Consider the following 19,590-nt stretch of genomic DNA (forward strand, 5'->3'; position numbering starts at 1 on the left):
ATTTCTTTCAAAGTGAAAATAATTCTTCTATTTCGAATAAAGCGGAATTTAGTCTTCCAAGTTTACGTACCAATAACAAATTCAGTTTACGTACCCCATTTGGCATGACAGTTAGTGAACGTTTCTGCTATCAGCAGCATATCATTCAAGTTAATAAAAGAAGTCATTTAATTCGACTTAAGAAATAGCAAAATTCTTAATATACGCAGTCAATTAGTTCATTTGGTAAAAGGCATCTATTATTTTATTACAAAGACTTTGGGATTTAAATCCTACGTAAGACATTGATGTTTGCAGGTGCCTAACCTTAGACTTGTAAATTTCCGTGAGTTTATGAATATTAACATTGAAACAACGCATTGATGAACACTTGGACAGATTCGGCAATGTAATTTGTACCGTTGTATAGATTCTACTGTTTATTTAAGTATGTTCACCAAGAATTATAAAAAAGCATAGGATAAATGAAAATTAGGAATGATGATTAACACATAACTAGTGTTCTCGTGCATTCTACATCTAATGAAATTTAATGACAATTTTCGATTCAACATGTTAAGTTATTAGGTCTTTTAAGCAACCCATACATTTTCTTTTATTGTTATAATGTTAGCTGTTCGGACCAGCTGACCGGCTATTTCATCTATAAATGGCTCCTCGTTGGCATCAGAAAAATATTTTCTCGAAGCAATAGCTTAATTTAAAAGTAAAATTTTTCAACTCGTTGATTTGTACAACAGATATAATTTATTTTTGATAATAGTTTTCAACTTTAAAATTAAATTTAGACATTCAGAATCTAAATGCCACTCTGGTCGTAAATCGAATGACATAAGTTGGTTTTCTTAAAATTGTTGCTAATTTTAAAGAATTTGAATTGAATCTATGTGATTTGTTAGGTGTTGCTGAAATTCTCGGAACCAGAAATACTTCTTTCTAGTGTATTTAAAATTGTACCCGAATGGCTGTAAACCTAATTTTGTACACGTTGGTAAGATGAGACATTACAATTTATCACACATTAATATTTACTTTACTTTATAAACGTCTTCTGATTTAGCATAAATTATAAATCACTGATTTATATATAGTTTACTTTTTTATACCTCCTCTTTACCTTGGACAATAACTTGAAAATTCGTATCATCTTTGCCGTATGGATTTTCAGCCGTGCAAGTAAAAAGTGAGGAATCCCTCCTAGTAGTTGATGGAATACGGACCGTTGACTGAATACCTTCTGGAATAATATGTTCTTCAAAAACATACCTGAAAAATTCGCTTTGAGTTATACAGTAATAGAAATAAAATAATGATTTAAATTTCGACATGGATATTACGCAACAAAGCATTGAACATACATCAGGATACGTCAGCCATTTTAATTGTACTTAGTTATTTATTACATAATAATGTAATAACATCAACATACATCAGCAGTTTTAATTGTATTTATATTGTGTTACTTATCGTATTATTTATATTGTTACTAGTGTCTTTTACTGGGCTATTAATATGTTATAATGCTTCTTTTAATATATTAATTAATAATGAAGAATGGAATAGCTACAGTATTAAAACAGATTACTTTTATGACTGATTGAAGTTTGACTTGCTGAACTTCGCGAAATGGATGGGAGGAAAGAGGTTTGCTATTTTTTGTTTCCATTATATCGGGGGTGAAACGAGTAGCAACCTTAGGGTTCCGAAGATCATTATAAATATAGTGTTTAATGATATTCGGAATCCAAGTCCAGCATCTCTGAACTTGAACGTTGTTAGCGATGAATAAAGTGAACAGTTGCACAGAGATGCAAGTAACATATAACTTTGGTATCAAGGAAGGCAGGATTCTCCCATGATGAATATCCATTGCTGTTTTTTGGAAGGAAACTAGTGTTATAAGAAAATGTATAAAGACAGAAAATGTAGAGAGAAAATTTTGAGAGCATGAAATTTGGACTGAGAAATACGTAATGCGTTTTCAGTTTTTCGTCATGTTTGTATTTTATTTGAATTTCCTTGTAACTTATTACGTTATTATATTATTTTAATGCCCGCAATCATAATGTAAACCTGCAGTGTTTTAATAGCGATTCCAAGTTTTATTTAATATATAATATTCAACTTTGAAAGGGCATAATATGTGAAGAAGTCAGTTTCTACATTTCGAATACAAATAATATTTCTATTCGAAATGTCTTCACCAAACTTCATTTTGATAAGATTAAAACGTCAGCAAGTTTGATCGACCGACACTATTCTTATTCCTGTCTTTACGATTTACTGAAAGATACTGCAATATTTCAACAAGTTCGATTGAAGATATTCTTTTAAAGATTGCTTGCTTAAAGAGTTCTAAATCAGCTTCCTCTAACGAAATTCAACAACAGCCAGAAATAAAAAATAATAAAATAAAAAAAAGAAAGAAAATCCTTAATTCAGAGTTTTCGCTCACCATTACGTTCATCGATCAATCAGAAACAAAAAAAAAAAAAAAATCGTGTTTTTTTTTTCCCATTTTCTATTTCGTGCACGCAAAAGATGACATCTAGTGGCAAAGACTTTATTCCTGAACTTCTGTCGATCGATAGGATGGTATTATCAAAACTTTATCACAAACAGCGTACCTTGAAACGAGTATCATAAAAACTGTTTTAATAGTCTGTAGTTTTTCTCCTTGGGGTTAAGAAGAGAATCCTTAAAATCCGTTGGTGGTGTGGAAGCAACTCACATGCAACTAGTGAGGTAGTCTTGTACTGAAGGAGATTTTATCGCGTTGTCGAAGAAAATGTAAAAAAAAAAAAAGACTGATAATGAGGTTCGAAAATACGGGCAGACTAAACTCAGCTTACACGAAAAAAAACTACGAAAATAAATAATGCACGAGGAAAAAATAAATAAAGCACTAAGAGCGTGTTCTTACCGTTTCCTTACCCTGATGAAATGTAATTTTTATCCTGTTCTATCTTTGTCTATTCTATGAATAGTCTATGAATATTTAATTTCATCATGATAAAAAAATATACAAAACAGTAGAAAGTGTTCAAATACTTTTAAATTTTGAATTTTTTAAAATAAAATAAAATTACATTTTGTGAATAATTTCTTCAGAAATATATCATTTGATTTTAATTTCTATAGTAATCAGTTAATTTTATTACAACTTTTTATAACATTTTAGAAACAAATACAGATAACGAGTTTCTTTGAGATGCAGGATCTGATAAATTTAATACTGACAAAAAAGAATGACGTTCTCTATTACAAATCAAAATTTAGTTGTTGTTTTTTTACTGATAATCAAAAAAAAAGTAAATCAAGAAAAAAAATTGAAACAAAACTTGGAAACTATCATTGAGGAAAGAATTTTTCTCTGTAAAATATGATATTACTTTCAGATTTTCCTTAATAATTATTACAAGTGTACAAGTTATATCAGTTCACGTCGTCTGGAATGTCCAATATGCATGCAGACTAAAATAGTAAGGTGAATAGTAAAACATCTTTCTTTTGACGTCGGAAATGCTTCAATCACCACTTGACTTAATATTAGAAATTCCCCCCCCCTCCCTACACACACCCGCTCTTTCTGGTAAAAATTCAGCTGCACGCACGGTCGTTAGCATGTCTCAAGACAATTGATGTAATGCTTTCATAGCATATCACCAGAATGTGGTTGGAAAGAGACCAGTAATCTATTCATCAGGATCATATTATAAAGACTTTTTCAAAGTAAGTGGAGATAGCCAGTCTAAAATTCAAATTATTAGAGTCAAAATAGCCAGTTATGTCTAAAACCATGAACGATGAGATGAAGTGAGACGAAAGATTCTGACTTTATTCCTATACGATACACGCTCTTTCTAACCGTATCGACCTCTCTATATATGCGAACATAGAATCGCTGAAATGCAATATAGTTCTGTTGACTAGATATATTCCTATCGCACTAAAATTGCTACATGCCTTTAATATTGTCAAAAACAAACGTGACTGTGCTTAGAATTATCTCTCGGAACAAGTTGTTTCATTGTACACGCCAGTCCAACAGTTCTCTGGCAGGTTTATTCCCGCCAGAATTTTCTCTTCGCTATCTAAGTTGGTTTTATTTCACTCACTGAGCTTCTTTAGCTCAGTCAGTATCGACGAGGCTTTGGCTTACCTTAGTTTGATCCCATCTAGGACGCTAGGAATCTTGATAAAAGAATTTCAATTGAAGATGAGTTAGCTAGTATTATTCGTAGGTGGAGAGTATACTAAGAGTTTCCATCTAACGAACACACACACACACACACACACACACACACACACACACACACACACACACACACACACACACACACACACACACACACACACACACACACACACACACACACACACACACACACACACACACACAGAGCGAGAGAGAGAGAGAGAGTTAAAATACGTAATTAGCCATTATTGCTTCAGGGGTAACTTCAAACATGTAGGTATAACTATTTGTTTGTAACTTCAAACAAAATAGGTATCATATTTCTCATCAGTTATAATAAATAATAATATTAACATGAAAATGTGACTTTTTTAAAGCCATTACACAAGCTAAAATAGTTCATATTTGTTCATAAAAATTAGTTATTATTGGCGCTCTAGATTGTGACATTCAACTTGTCTGAAAAGAAAACGAAGAAGCGAAAAAAAAGAGCAACTATTAAATTAATTTAATATGGAAAAAGAGCCATGCATTCTTTTTCGATTTAGGATATTATTCCAAACGAAAGCAGTCTGAATTCTTCCTGTAATTCGGTACTTGATACAAATAGCTCATGAAGATGTGTGAAATGTTCAATATTACACAGCACATTTCAATTATCAAACCACGTGGCACGCACTGTGTCTCATTGTTTGTTACGGTTAGCATGAGTATGAACATTGTGAATATTGCTTTTTCTTGGGTTTAGATGCCAAATATAAATCAGGATATTTTACTGTGATTACAACTTACGAATGGTTGTATTCAATTTTAGATAATCTCGAACTGGATAGCATACTTCTTCAAGCCACTTTACGACTGAGCTTAAACTTAACTTGATATTTCAGTTTAATAAAGATAGTAATACACTCAATGAAGGATTAAAATCTGTTCTTTAGAATTTAGAAGTGTAGATCACAGAAGCTTTTCTCCACCTATTATAAACTTGTACTGATCGCTCTTTCCTTTCAAGCCAGCTTTCCTTCTTTCAAACCCAAACCATTAACACAGTATGCTATAACTGCTTACGGTGGTCTTTGAAAATATTAAGATGGTCTAATTTTTTATGTTTTTATTTTTATTTTATTTTAGTAATCTTCTCTGGGAGTGTGCACTCTAATATCGCTCTTTGTAGCAGAAAACATTTCATTAGTTACGTGACCATACGATAAGAAACATAACGCTTATCTACCATGGTAATAATCTCTTACACGAGACATTTGGGAACTGTGTAATCCATCTCTGCAAGTTAATATATCTGACACTGTTATTAGGACGTCTTAAGAAGTTTGTTAGATATTACTCAGGAGATCTGTTTACTTTAGAAGGTATTATCATAAAAAAAATCCAGAAGCGTCTGAAATAAGATCGATATAAACATAATAAATAAAAAATGCATTGATCAGCGAAAGCCGTTAGAGAATACATAAGATAGTAGTTGTAAAACTGAGTGCTATTTGGAGTTCAGCTCCAAACGCCCAGCATGGAATAATGGACAGAACTCTCCGACAGATCACTACGGTGACTATACTTGGATTGATTAAATTTTAAAGAAAGAAAAACTGTAGGTATTCGTGAATGAGGGAACTTGGACAGGAAAATAAGGATTATGACAGTTTCTGTGAAGACTTTAGCAGAACCTGCTGACAGACTGTCACGAAAGCTTGACATGTGTCCACAAATGCTTTCACTTCCTTGCAATTTTCCTCGTGTTGTGGTAAAATCTGTTGCCGACTTTCAGTTTCTATAGAATTGAGAAACATCATTTTGTACTGCTGAGTTACAAGCAAAAGCATCCTCACAGTTCGAATATTTGTAGTCTTCATTTCAACACAGCTTCCAAGTGCGATTTATTTAATGTATTAAACGAAGGGAGGTGGGCAAGGCAACTGAGATAAACTCTTGACATCTCAAATGTACGTATTACGGATATTTGGGGAGGGATAACGAATGAAATATTATGATCAATGCATGAACTAAATCGAAAATATAAATGTCGATGCATTCACCTATGATCTTTTTTACTTTTATTTCCTTAATTTTAATGAAGAGTTTGTGTTTGCACTTTTAAGTTAGGTTGAAATTTAGCTAAGTTTTAAATACTTAACAAATTATATATATTCAGTTACCTAGGTTCAAAGGCTGGATTGAAGGGATGTTTTTCTTTACTCCAGACAACAGTGATGGGCTTTTCTCCCATTGCTTTACAGATAAGTGTAACACCTTCTCCTCGTTTTGCTGTGTAAGCGTGGAATTTCTGCTGGAAATGGGCTGCAACTAATTAAATAGGTAATTATTATCATTATACGTTTTATATATACATAATGCAAGTCTAAATATTTTCCATATAGAAAATTACAAATAAAAACACCTGTAGTGAAATTCTACGCACAAAAGCAAATGAAAATTTCATCCATTACAAAGATGATTGGTACAGATGAATAGCAGGCTCCCAATAGAGCCGGAGGTAGTGGTGGAAGTACACAAGCACATGTGCGCAAATGGCTTTGTTTTGTCAATTTCACACACGGAGCGAAGGGTAATAAAAAGCAATTTATAATCTTCATAGCAGGTGCAGAAACATCCTGCACAGACTAGAAATACACCAGATGGCTACCATAGCAATAGCGTTCTGCCCATTGAAAGCAGATAGATATTCGATTGAGCTTTCGGATTTCTTTTTCTTTTCTTTTTTATTAGAATTTCTTTCTTCAGAATTGAGTTAGGTAGCTTAGGGCAGAAAAAGTAAAACATTTTCCAATAATCGTTTCTTTCACACGTGACAAGCAACACATTACGACACACACACACAGACATGCGTGCGCCTTTATATCAGCATCCCCTTGACGACTAATGAGTTAAATATAAATATAAATAAAATAATCGATGGTTCCATGACAAATTCTGACTCAGTTAATCAACGATGAGGAAATCTCCGAACGTCTGGATGTTGATCCGCCATTTTCCATTCTACCGTAAGCTTTCTACTAATTAGTCGCAAAATGATTAATGGATGTTTCTTTCCATTCAGCATATGCCATTAAATAGAGGATTAGTTTGAAGTTAATCTTAAGTTATGACTTTAAGGGACTAACGAGTACCATCAACGCGAAGACTTATTCTACTTGGTGTTAATAACTGCCCCAAGAGCACTCTACTTTTCTCATCACCTCGCCTCGACCAAATCACATAATTAGATATCACGATCTCAAAATATAAACAGTTTTCTAAGATGCTTTAGTAGTAATATTATTTGTCTAAGTGATGACGAATTCTGGGAAAGATTGTGCATTTTATTTAAAGAATTTTAAGTTAGAGTTCGTCAGTGCTGACATAGTTAAAACGGAAGTTTCTGGACAGCGGTAAGTCCTTTTATGGTATGGAAGCCGACGCATCGCTCTTCATCAGTTTCGAATTGCTGGCTTCGCATATTTCCTTAGCATAATAGCAGAGAAATCTCACCCTGGACAATCATTGAGGTTACGTAGTACTGAAGGGTAATAAGAGTAATAAAAACAATATTATTTTATTGACACTTTCTTGAGTTTAGCGTGTATATGCGATCCATTAAAACATGATAAAATTAGAAGGAAACACTGGATATTTGAATAATTATTCTGTTAACTTGGATTCTAATCAGAACTTAATGCTCAGCATTTATAAGGAATTTGAAGCTGAACGTAAGTTACTGGTTTCATAAAAGCGAAAAACGTTTTTATAACTAAATAAGTCAAAAAGGTTGCGGGAGATGTGACAAGACGGGCTGTCTTGTTATTGCATTCGTAAAAACAATTCCATGTTTTTACGAAGATGTTCATTTATGATAAGTTTTTTTCACATCTCCTAGAGGCATTTGATGCGTAACTTGTTTTGCTGTATTTTTCACAACTTCTACTTCTGCTCTGCACAACAAAAATATTCTTTCTTGATGTGTTAAAATAATTTTACATAATAGAGTTCCGGCGTCTGAAAGACTGAATGAAGAACAGCGAATTTTAAGCTGGTCCAACACCATCAATGATTTTAATTGGTATCTAGAGAAGAGAAGAGAGAGAGCAGTAGAAAACTGCGGCCACCTCATGGCCACTAATGCTAAGACTATACATTATTATCTGAAATAGTGAGAATAATACGGTTGATTTTATTGAGTTGCGAGGTTAAACTCCGAGTTTAACCCCACAACGGACAAGTAAGGTGTTTTCTAGGAGAAAACATCTTACTTGTCCGTTGCAGAAATCCACTTTTTCGGGAACGGCAGTGGATTTCTGGCATTGTCGATTTCTGAAAGTTGGGGACCGGCAACTTCCCTTTGGGGAGTAAAAGACGTTAGGGGATGGATTTTTTTCTATAATACGTTTCCTATAAGTTGCGTTTCTGTTTGAAACACTACATGAACAATATTATTGAAAAACGATCACCTAAGGGAAGCAATTAGAGTTAATCTAGGCAATGGAAAGAGAGAAGAGGAAGGAATTTCAAGATAATGTATAAAAACGTATGAACTAATTTAAAGTCGGTGCGTCCTAAAGTTAGAACAGTAAATCAAATCTCGACAATGATTGCGGTTAAGTCGTACTTTCTAGTTAGCATTATGTTCTCATTTGAGAGGTTTTAAATTTGTGGCAAAGGTATAGAGTTTGGCTTTAATTCTCAAAATTTGTAAACATTTTGTTGGAATTGTTAATTTTATCTTAATATAATTGTTTTGAAGATGATATTTTCAGGTTTATTTATTAAATTACTGGGTTTTCCTCTTTCACAATTCCTCAAAAATCCAATTATGATTTTAATCGGAAATAAATTAAGATAAAACAAACAATTATTAATTTTGTCGATTTTCAAAGTCATCGTGTTCTCAACAATAACCTTTGTTGATTGGTATCCATGCTATTTTACTAGAGAATAATAATAAAATTGTTCATTCTTGCCTTTCTTGTTCATTAAGTGCTTTTGGTCTGTAGATGTCTGTGTTCACGAAGATGGTTGCATGTTTGTGAAATTTCGCAGTAGACTATAATAGAAGTTTCTTACATGGTTATTGTTTGTCTTTTATTTACTTCCAGCGTCGCTGCCCTTCTCTAATTCTAGATCACAACTTATTTGCATTTCATCCTGATACGAAATTTATAAATGATTTAATGATTACTTGTACTGAAGATTGTGGAGCTAATGACCAAGTGGACAGCCGCTCCGCATACTGTTTATACGCTATGGGCTCACTTCAGATCTCAAATAGTGTGAGAATACCAGTTTTCTAAATGAAGGTCTTGAATGACGTGAAGCATATATCTGCGAAGGGAATAGAGTTCAAGTATTATCTACTAATCCAACCGCAGTGCCATGAGTGAGACTGTGATTAAAATCCAAATATTTAATACAATAATATAGAGTATAGATCCCAGAAGGCCTCAATTTGATTTATTTAAGATATTAATGTCTGATGATATAAATACATCCATGTTTTATAACCAAATATAAACGAAACTTAACAAGTTTCGAAATTTACCATAATTCAGACATTAGCATTACTGATGACTTGGCTTGCAATACTTTAAAGACTGAACTCTATTGTGTGCAGAGTCCACAAAGAAGTTCCAGTGCCGAACGTTACATTCTCTGGTAAATTCCAAACTTTGTAAGTTCAATTCATATTTGGCTATAACATATGGATGTATTTCCATTCTCCATACATTGAGATCCAAATATTTATACCGTCAGAAGAGTTTATAACAACTTGAGATGATGATATTAATAATTAGTTAATCCCTTAAGTTAATTTCATAAGCCTTAGCTGCTTCCTACATAATTCCAACCGAACGCCCTCCTAAGGATCCATTTCGGCGAACGCGACGAACAGAATATGCAGAGAATCCGCTCTCCAAAATCATTGAATTCTTATTTTAAATAGTGAAATTTGACGGTTTTTGTTTAAAATCCAATTTTGTATTGATTTCCTAAAATACATGAATATTTGTTGTTAACATTTTAATAGCATCGTTAACTGAAGCTACTCTTTTTTTGCAGCGCTCACTTATGTGAAAGCCAGCAGTTAGTTAAGCCACATTTTAAAATTTTAAACCACTTCGTTTCCATTCTGTTAAATTTAAAGGAACTTTCAATGCATCATATATTATATTTATCTACAGATATTATGAAAATAATTTCCCACTTTACCATGTATTACAAGCTTCACGACTGTGCTCATCCCAGGCCCCACGTCGTTACTTGCTTGGCACATATAATAACCTGCATCAGCCTCCGTAGCTTCCTTAATCACAAGTGAGCCATTTTCTAATATCTGGATGTTTTCACTGCTGATGATAACTTGGAAGCTTGTCAATGAACTACCTGCAGAAATTACAATAAACAAATGTCATTTCTAGATCCCGACACATCACAGTAGTGCACTAACCATGAAGTTTGAATTTAAAATAAGTAATACAATTCTCAACTCTGGTTCATTTATAAGAATACGATTTGTTATTTCAAGAAAGATTTATGGATTGTTATATGTTTAAAGATAAAATGTTCCAACTAATCTGTTTTGAAAGAGTATTAGTTAGCATACACTTGAACAATAAATTATTGTTCTCTCAATAATTTAAATTATTATTTAAATTCTCTCGCAAATTTCTCTGCAGTATAATACTCTGAATCTTTATATTTGAAATATCACGAATAACAGAAAATTGGTAATATGATTACCAGATGATTTCTTCCATCGAACAACAGGCTCTGGAAATCCATCAGCTTGGCAGTCGAATATCACGGGCTTTCCTTTGATCACAGATGTGTCCATGGGTTCTGTTTTCCATTTAGGAGGAACTGTAAATAATAATAGGCCTGCATTAAGTAATTTAGAATGGCATTCGTGTATAAAATTGCAATGAAAGAAATCATGACATTTTCTTTATAAAACGATGTCTGAGTAAATCAAGTGTGTTTGTGTTTCTAGTGGACTAGCTAGTAGCAAACGTTTATGAGGAACTGTTAATGTGTCGTTTTCAAAATATACTAGGAACTGTTAAGGTGTCGAACAAGCTAAAATAAGTGGGAAGCTTGTGCTAGTTTGTTATATAAGTTTGTTACTGTAAACCCTTGTTCGGGCACAGCTTAGTTGGTATTATGCAACTGTTCCAAAAAACACCCAGAAAATTTTTATAAGGAAGTTTAGCATTGAGGTTATAAGCAGGTGGGATATTGTAAAATATTTGGCATCACCTTCTCAGGTCACAGAAAGCAAGATAAGTCCAATTAAATGTCAAGGAAAAACTAATCGTTTTCCTCATTGCGAAGGATATGATGCACAGAAATATCTTTACAAATCAGAACACACGATCGGTCTCAAGGTAGTTGTGATGCACAACCTTGTGCGTTGTTGGCACATGGTCTTCTTCTTGTCATCGACTTAGCAAATAGGTTTCTGGCACTTGATTTTTTTTTTTTTTTTTGAACCGCAGCAACGTCTACTGATGATCATCGCATCTTAAGTGTCCAGAAATTTATTTTTTAAGCAATGATGAACACATCATCTTAAGGGTACACTTCTTACTCTTCTTCGACAAACATAAAATGCACTCTTAAGAGGAAATGGTTTCAAGACGTCGCTGATGTACAGCTGAATATGAAACATAACAGTAACTGGACATTCCCAAAAAGAGACATATTAGAGATGTTGAAATATCGTGTATGTCTAATCAGAAGATTCGTAATTTGGAGAAAAAAAGACTCGTTTGAATATCTCAAAAAAAAATCTGCCGTATATTTTTATCACCTATCATCTATGCAATACTGAATTTTTCTTCAAAGGAACATGCAGAGATATTTTTATTAAGAAAATATGAGATTTATTGGTTTAATATAATCCATTTTAGGAAATAACCTAAGAAAAATATATACCACTATAAATATTGCCATAAATTTTTGAAATCGATTTTGTCTCACAAAATAAAAAAATACAACGGAGAAGTGGAATATAAGTGTAAGCGAATTTCTTATATCGAAAAAAAAAAAAAAGATAAATTGAAAAGCTATTCTTGGTCAAATGTGCACTGCCACTTCTTGCTTCCAAAGAGTAATAACCTTGAATAAATATCTCACTATAGATCAAATTTTACCAAACTCCAAAGTAATACACACACACACACACATACGACTATATTTGCTCGGTGAAGTCGTAATGGCCTTCATAGCGAAAATTTTGAAGAAATAAAGAAAAAAAACCGAAATATATTTTTCAATAACTGCATATATTGAACCACAAGAATTCGTCTTTTTCAGGGGCAAAAACCTTTTATAGATTGGGGGTTTAGTGATAAAAGAAGATCTTAGCAATAAAAGTAGGTAAAAAATATCAATGCAGAAATGTGGAGAAATATTTGGAATTGTTGCTATCAAAATGACGCTGCTAAACTATCATCCATCACATCTAAATATTTGTGATAGCTGTGACTTTCGCTCTTTTGTAAGGAAATATTTTACAGTAGAAGTGATTACTAAAATAAAAGGAAATGTATTTACTATGTTAATATATAGGACGTAATTTATAACTGTTTTTTTGTATCTTTATATAAATATGAACTCATGTGCAATATTTGTAGAACAAAAATAGAAAATAAATTTTTTTAAGAATGCCTCCTTGATAGCATTTTTTTATTATTCTCATAGTTATAAAAGCGATGCTATGAGAGTGCGGAGTTATGTAACCGTTTCGATAAACAAAGTCTAAACAGTTCAAAAACTGCATTAGAAATAAAAATTACTAATCTTAGGTACTCTGAACGACATTGCTGTTAGTCAGATTTCAATGCCGTATTATTAACGTATCCTTTAAAAATATATCTGAGAACATTTATGGATAACTGCGTTCTGTTAATAAGCCTTCTTCTGAAATAAAACGCAAGTACTGGAAAGAAATGAGTCGTTAGCAACTTTTTTAATTCGTTAATGGAACAATAATAAACTCAGTTCTAATGATTTCCTCAAAAATAAGGATTAATGAGATTATATCTAAATTATCATCGCTTTAATTTATACTTGCCACTCGTCCGGGAGAATCAACGATGGATCTAAAATAAGCACTGTAAAGTTGTTAATTAACATTTCCGAATGGCTGTGCAACTTGAATAGCAATACAGAATATAGGATATAGAATAGCAATACAGAATATAGAATAGCAATACAGAATACAGAATATAGAATAGCAATACAGAATATAGAATAGCAATACAGAATATAGAATAGCAATACAGAATACAGAATATAGAATAGCAATACAGAATACAGAATATAGAATAGCAACACAGAATATAGAATAGCAATACAGAATACAGAATAGCAATACAGAATATAGAATAGCAATACAGAATATAGAATAGCAATATAGAATATAGAATAGCAATACAGAATATAGAATAGCAATACAGAATATAGAATAGCAATACAGAATATAGAATATAGAATAGCAATACAGAATATAGAATATAGAATAGCAATACAGAATATAGAATATAGAATAGCAATACAGAATATAGAATATAGAATAGCAATACAGAATATAGAATATAGAATAGCAACACAGATTATAGAATAGCAATACAGAATATAGAATAGCAATACAGAATATAGAATATAGAATAGCAATACAGAATATAGAATAGCAATACAGAATATAGAATAGCAATACAGAATACAGAATATAGAATAGCAACACAGAATATAGAATAGCAATACAGAATATAGAATATAGAATAGCAATACAGAATATAGAATATAGAATAGCAATACAGAATATAGAATATAGAATAGCAACACAGATTATAGAATAGCAACACAGATTATAGAATAGCAATACAGAATATAGAATAGCAATACAGAATACAGAATATAGAATAGCAACACAGAATATAGAATAGCAATACAGAATATAGAATAGCAATACAGAATACAGAATAGCAATACAGAATATAGAATAGCAATATAGAATATAGAATAGCAACACAGAATATAGAATAGCAATACAGAATATAGAATAGCAATACAGAATATAGAATAGCAATACAGAATATAGAATATAGAATAGCAATACAGAATATAGAATAGCAACACAGATTACAGAATAGCAATACAGAATATAGAATAGCAATACAGAATATAGAATAGCAATACAGAATATAGAATAGCAACACAGAATATAGAATACCAATACAGAATATAGAATAGCAATACAGAATATAGAATAGCAATACAGAATATAGAATAGCAATACAGAATATAGAATAGCAATACAGAATATAGAATAGCAATACAGAATATAGAATAGCAATATAGAATATAGAATAGCAACACAGAATATAGAATAGCAATACAGAATATAGAATAGCAATACAGAATATAGAATAGCAATACAGAATATAGAATAGCAATACAGAATATAGAATAGCAATACAGAATATAGAATATAGAATAGCAATACAGAATATAGAATAGCAATACAGAATATAGAATAGCAATACAGAATATAGAATAGCAATACAGAATATAGAATAGCAATACAGAATATAGAATAGCAATACAGAATATAGAATAGCAATACAGAATATAGAATAGCAATACAGAAAACAGGTGAAACAACACCAGAGAGGATTCTGAAGGAGAAACATTCAGGAGAAACTAATCCCCCAATAGAACAAAACAACTCGGATTTTCGTTTTTAGTTTTAGTTTTAAGTACTCAGTTTACTCAGTTGCCTTTATATTCAACTGGCTTCGCTCACTCCATGGTTATTTCAAGTCACGTTACATCAACAACTGTCTGCTGCTACTTTACGAACAGAGTACTAAGAAAAATTGACTATGGTATGAGTCACTTTTAGTACTTTGCTATAATCTAAAAGCACCCATTTTGTCAGAAGTGTATATCATTATTTTCTTATATAGAACATTTCCTGAAGACCCAATCGATTAGAAATGCATATATCTCCAAAGTTCTTTAGGGATACTAAACGATCAGGTACCGTTAGCAGACAACACAGGTATTGCACGTATTGCAATTTACGTCCTTGAATTTGCGCGCATTTAGTAACACGGTGAATATCCAGTCTATATTCAAACTACTGCCAGGTTCTAAGTAGCATATTTACGATGAGATCGGTTCGCGAATGTGGGCTTTTAGTTCTCTAAGTATTCTTGGAAGTGTTGAATGTGTGAACAGATTTCTGAACATAGAAGAATTTTATTCTTCTAGCCATCTCGGGTACCGAGATGGCTAGAAGAATAAAATCGATAGACTTTCCAGGTTAGACGTTTGAGTCTTTATTATGAACTACTTTTTTTCACAAGCTACCATTTTGTTTAACATTCGCAAGAAGAAGAAATCTGCGAAACTGCTTTGGAAGGAAACCTAAATGCTTTCGTACGAAGTTTGATTTTCACTATTTCGAAAGTAGCATGAGAGATATAAGCCGTTATATTGTCAGATCTGTATGAAAACTTATATTATACAGAATATTTTCAGAAAAATATCATTACGGTAATCATTATTGATATTTTGCTTCAATATATTCCCATAGTGGACGCACATTAATGCTAGGAAAGTATATCGACGCAAGTAGAATTATGTTAGATTTTGAACCTATAATCTTTCGGATTATCAAAAATATATATGAAATCGAAGCCCATAGAAGATTTCTTCACAACAAAGCGCAAAAAGACAATCAAATATAATATTCTGCTTTTTCAAGTGTTTTAAAAGTAACAACATACAAACATCTGAAGTAACCAAGGATTTGGTTAATAGCATTAAGTCTTTGATTGAAAAGTCCTGAGAAATGTTCTTCGCATCCCACAGGGATTCGAACCCAGATCTTTACAATCAAAGACATTGTCGATACTGATCTACAGAGATTTGTCTTCGAGGAATCTGGATGTTATCGAAAATGAAATAAGGAGATAAAAAGGGATTGAGTTTTGAAAGCACAAAAGTTAAGAAGGGTATCAAGACACCATGAAAAATTGGTGATCACAATTTAAAATATTATTAGTAGATATTCTAGTGTAGGCAAATGAATGAACTGCTTTTGTAGTTAGCTTGTTAAGATAATTGATATATTGCATAACGGTTGACTAAAAACGGAATATTGTGTAACACACAAAATTAGTTGCAAAAATATGTATGCAGTCAAAGTTTACTTAATAGGCGTTGAGCTAAATCAAATTTCTTAAGATATATTAAGAGGAATAAATTCAGTTTCTCCACAATTTATTTTCTATTGTACGTGCTAAAAGACAACTGGCATAAACGAGATGATTCCCTCTTTTAAGATTACATCATTTAAGAAATTTGGGGATATCATTAAATATATTATGATATCCCTTAATGAATTATAAGTATTAAAAGATGTTTTAAATCATTTCATATATTATAATTTTCTATATCACATTTTATTCTATATTAATTTGTTTATAATCTACTGGGTTTCATTTAATGCATATACTGTAACATTTAATATTTATGATTACAATTATAAACACACGTCACACATTTATACTTTTTTCATAAAATTGATAAAAAATGAATAGTATTATTTTTGAAGTATTATTTCTGTGGGTTTCATTTTTAAAATTAAATACAATATAAATAAAGTTTAATTAAATAGCAAAATATATAAATAGATGACACTTTCAAGAAAATAAATAAGCAAATATATAGATTATGAAGCAACACCAAAAAATAATTGATGTAAAAAAAATATATATAAAACAATGAAAAAAAATATACACTATATATATATATATATATATATATATATATATATATATATATATGCCACAATTTCTATTGCATATCTATTGATTTTAATCATTATCGTTATTAGTTCATATATATGCCACAATTTCTATTGCATATCTATTGATTTTAATCATTATCGTTATTAGTTCATATATGGCATTTGACTAGGTGTTACTAAATACTAAATTTGACTAGGTGTTACTAAAGGCGAAGAGAATCGTTAAGGAAAGTGATTAAGTTTGAAATATTTATGACAAAGCCAGTCAGAAGATTTTATTCTTTACCCCGCACTACCATTGTTGCAGCGAAGTCCCTGGAGGCGACAGGATTGGTTGCGATGCACGTGTAATTTCCACTATGAAACTGCTTCACACTTGGAATTGACAGGAGTGATGTGAAGTCATTTGCCATGCTGATTGCTTCTCGCAATTCATCCGGGAAGGGTCTTCCGTCCTTCATCCATCTTATTTGAAGTGGTAGATCGCCAGCCGACACGACGCAGGTTACACTTGCTCGTTTTCCTTCAGTCAGTTCGCTCGGGAAAGAAAATGGCTCAATCGTGGGAGGAGCTGAAACGGTGATAAGAGTTAGGGGGAAATTATTTCGTACATTCTAGTGCTGGGAATACCGAAATTACACTACACGCTTCAAGAAAGTATTTGAACAATCGAAAAGATTCCTATTTGTTTATTTATTCTTTTGTTTAGTTTTACCACAAACTTTACTGATTACTTTCTAATGCCAGTGAATAAGATGATTGCTTTTTCCTCCTTTCATATTCGTAAGATTTTTTTTGCTAAGCTCATGTAATTAGATCGCGACAAAAGAAGCATACATTAATAAAAAGTCACTACATGATTACATAAAATTATTGATTAAAATAAAACAAGGTATTTTTATTTTTCTCAAGATGAAATATTCGTGGTTGTGCATTGATAAATAAAAATTATACACAAAAATAAATGGTTTGTTTATTAAAATTCGATAGTTGTGCGTTAGCAATTAGATTTATAAAGAAAACGTATAATTTCATTTAAAAGTAATTCGTTTTTTATAAATAAATAAATAAAAAATAAATAAATAAAATAATTTGATGAATAATGACACTGTCTGATTGAATGAATAGTATTAAATTATCAATGAGTTGGATGGTTAATGTAAATAGAAATCCAATGCAATTTTTTCGCGTAAATGATTATTTTACGAAACTTAAATGTAAATGAATATTATTGCATTCATTCGGATTTAATTTTCGTTTATTATTATAACTGGGAAAGATCAAGTCAAATGTAACAATGGATTTTAGCATTAATTTCGAAACTTGTAAAAGGTAAATTGATTGCTCACTTTATAAATGTCGCCTGGTTTGAAGAATTCCAACGAAGAAATTTACAAAATAAATTAAATCTTAGATTATTTTATGCTAATAATATAAACTCAATCAGAGTTGATTTTTTAAAAGCAATTGTTGCTTATTTTACTAATCGAAACCATGTATTGGTTAATAACATTTTGATGGGATTTAAAAGAATTCTACTTCACGGATTATTGGTTTCGAACGAATTATTCTTCATCAGCAAAAGGACACTAAATTTCGGAAGACCACTATAATTCCTTTTGGTTAAACAAGTGATCATTTATTATAGGAAAAGTAATTATTTTTTATTGAGAGTTTTATATTATCGGTCTTTGCTTTTTCAAAAGAGATTCCTCTTTTGAGATCAAAAAATAAATAAATAAAATATTTTAAAGGAAAAATATATTTCCTTTAAATTAATATTTTCCTTTCTCAAATTGCTATGTCTAGTCCAAGTTTGCAACATTGATATGAACATTTATATGCATCAATCCGAGCTTTTTTTTAAGAGATGGACGTTAACATGTCTAGGGAACTAGATGTTCATTAAACAATGAACATCTGATTCATTGAACTCTACAATCATTTGATAAAGCTGGTCTAGGATGATACTTTGCACTCTATTATTTCTAATAGAGTTATAATTTTCAAACAAAATGGAAGGCAGAATAAAATTTTACGAAGTATTAAAGTATTACATAAAGATAAAACCAATATCTATTTAATGAAGTAGCCAATGATTTATTAACTCCTAGCCTGAACCAATGATGACCTTCAACACCCGATACTGTCTGTAAGTAACGTTCCGATAACTTCTGATTCTTATATATAGACAAGATCAATATCTCGCTTTAAAAGTGGCAAAAATGGATCGTATTGCCAAACAATGTCAAACACAGGGTCCTAATGGAATTGCTAAATGACGACGATCTCTAGTATCAAGCTAAGAATACTATTTATTTCGGATTACCAGGAAATAACAGGTGATGGGAGAGACCACCCCGTTGTTTCCTGATAATCCTATTTGGCTTGGAAAAAAAATGGACAGTTTCTGGATTGCCTAACTGACATCTCAATATGCTGCAGATTTAAAACTTTTTGTGGGTGGTTGGAAGGCACCACATTCTGTATGTTTTTATATTACTGGGCAGCAAAACAGTTACTGAACAATATCACGCATACCTTAGAATTTCCTATTAAAATGATT

General features: G+C 31.6%; 1 protein-coding gene across 1 annotated transcript in view; it reads right to left on the bottom strand.

Annotated features, from left to right (window-relative positions):
- LOC150097490 (cell adhesion molecule Dscam1-like) overlaps nt 1-19,590 on the bottom strand; it is a 231,674-nt gene that overhangs the window by 36,334 nt on the left and 175,750 nt on the right. The window contains exons 9-13 of the mRNA XM_090407226.1: nt 17,311-17,595; nt 10,943-11,062; nt 10,412-10,585; nt 6,367-6,514; nt 1,118-1,266 (exon numbers count right to left, since the gene is read on the bottom strand). Coding sequence (XP_090263352.1) covers nt 1,118-1,266; nt 6,367-6,514; nt 10,412-10,585; nt 10,943-11,062; nt 17,311-17,595 — 876 coding nt within the window. The remainder of the gene's footprint in view (nt 1-1,117; nt 1,267-6,366; nt 6,515-10,411; nt 10,586-10,942; nt 11,063-17,310; nt 17,596-19,590) is intronic.

The sequence above is a fragment of the Typopeltis vanoorti genome, chromosome 17 (genome assembly GCF_054136105.1).
Source record: "Typopeltis vanoorti isolate ZY-2024b chromosome 17, IOZ_Tvanoo_1.0, whole genome shotgun sequence".
NCBI lineage: Eukaryota > Metazoa > Arthropoda > Arachnida > Uropygi > Thelyphonidae > Typopeltis > Typopeltis vanoorti.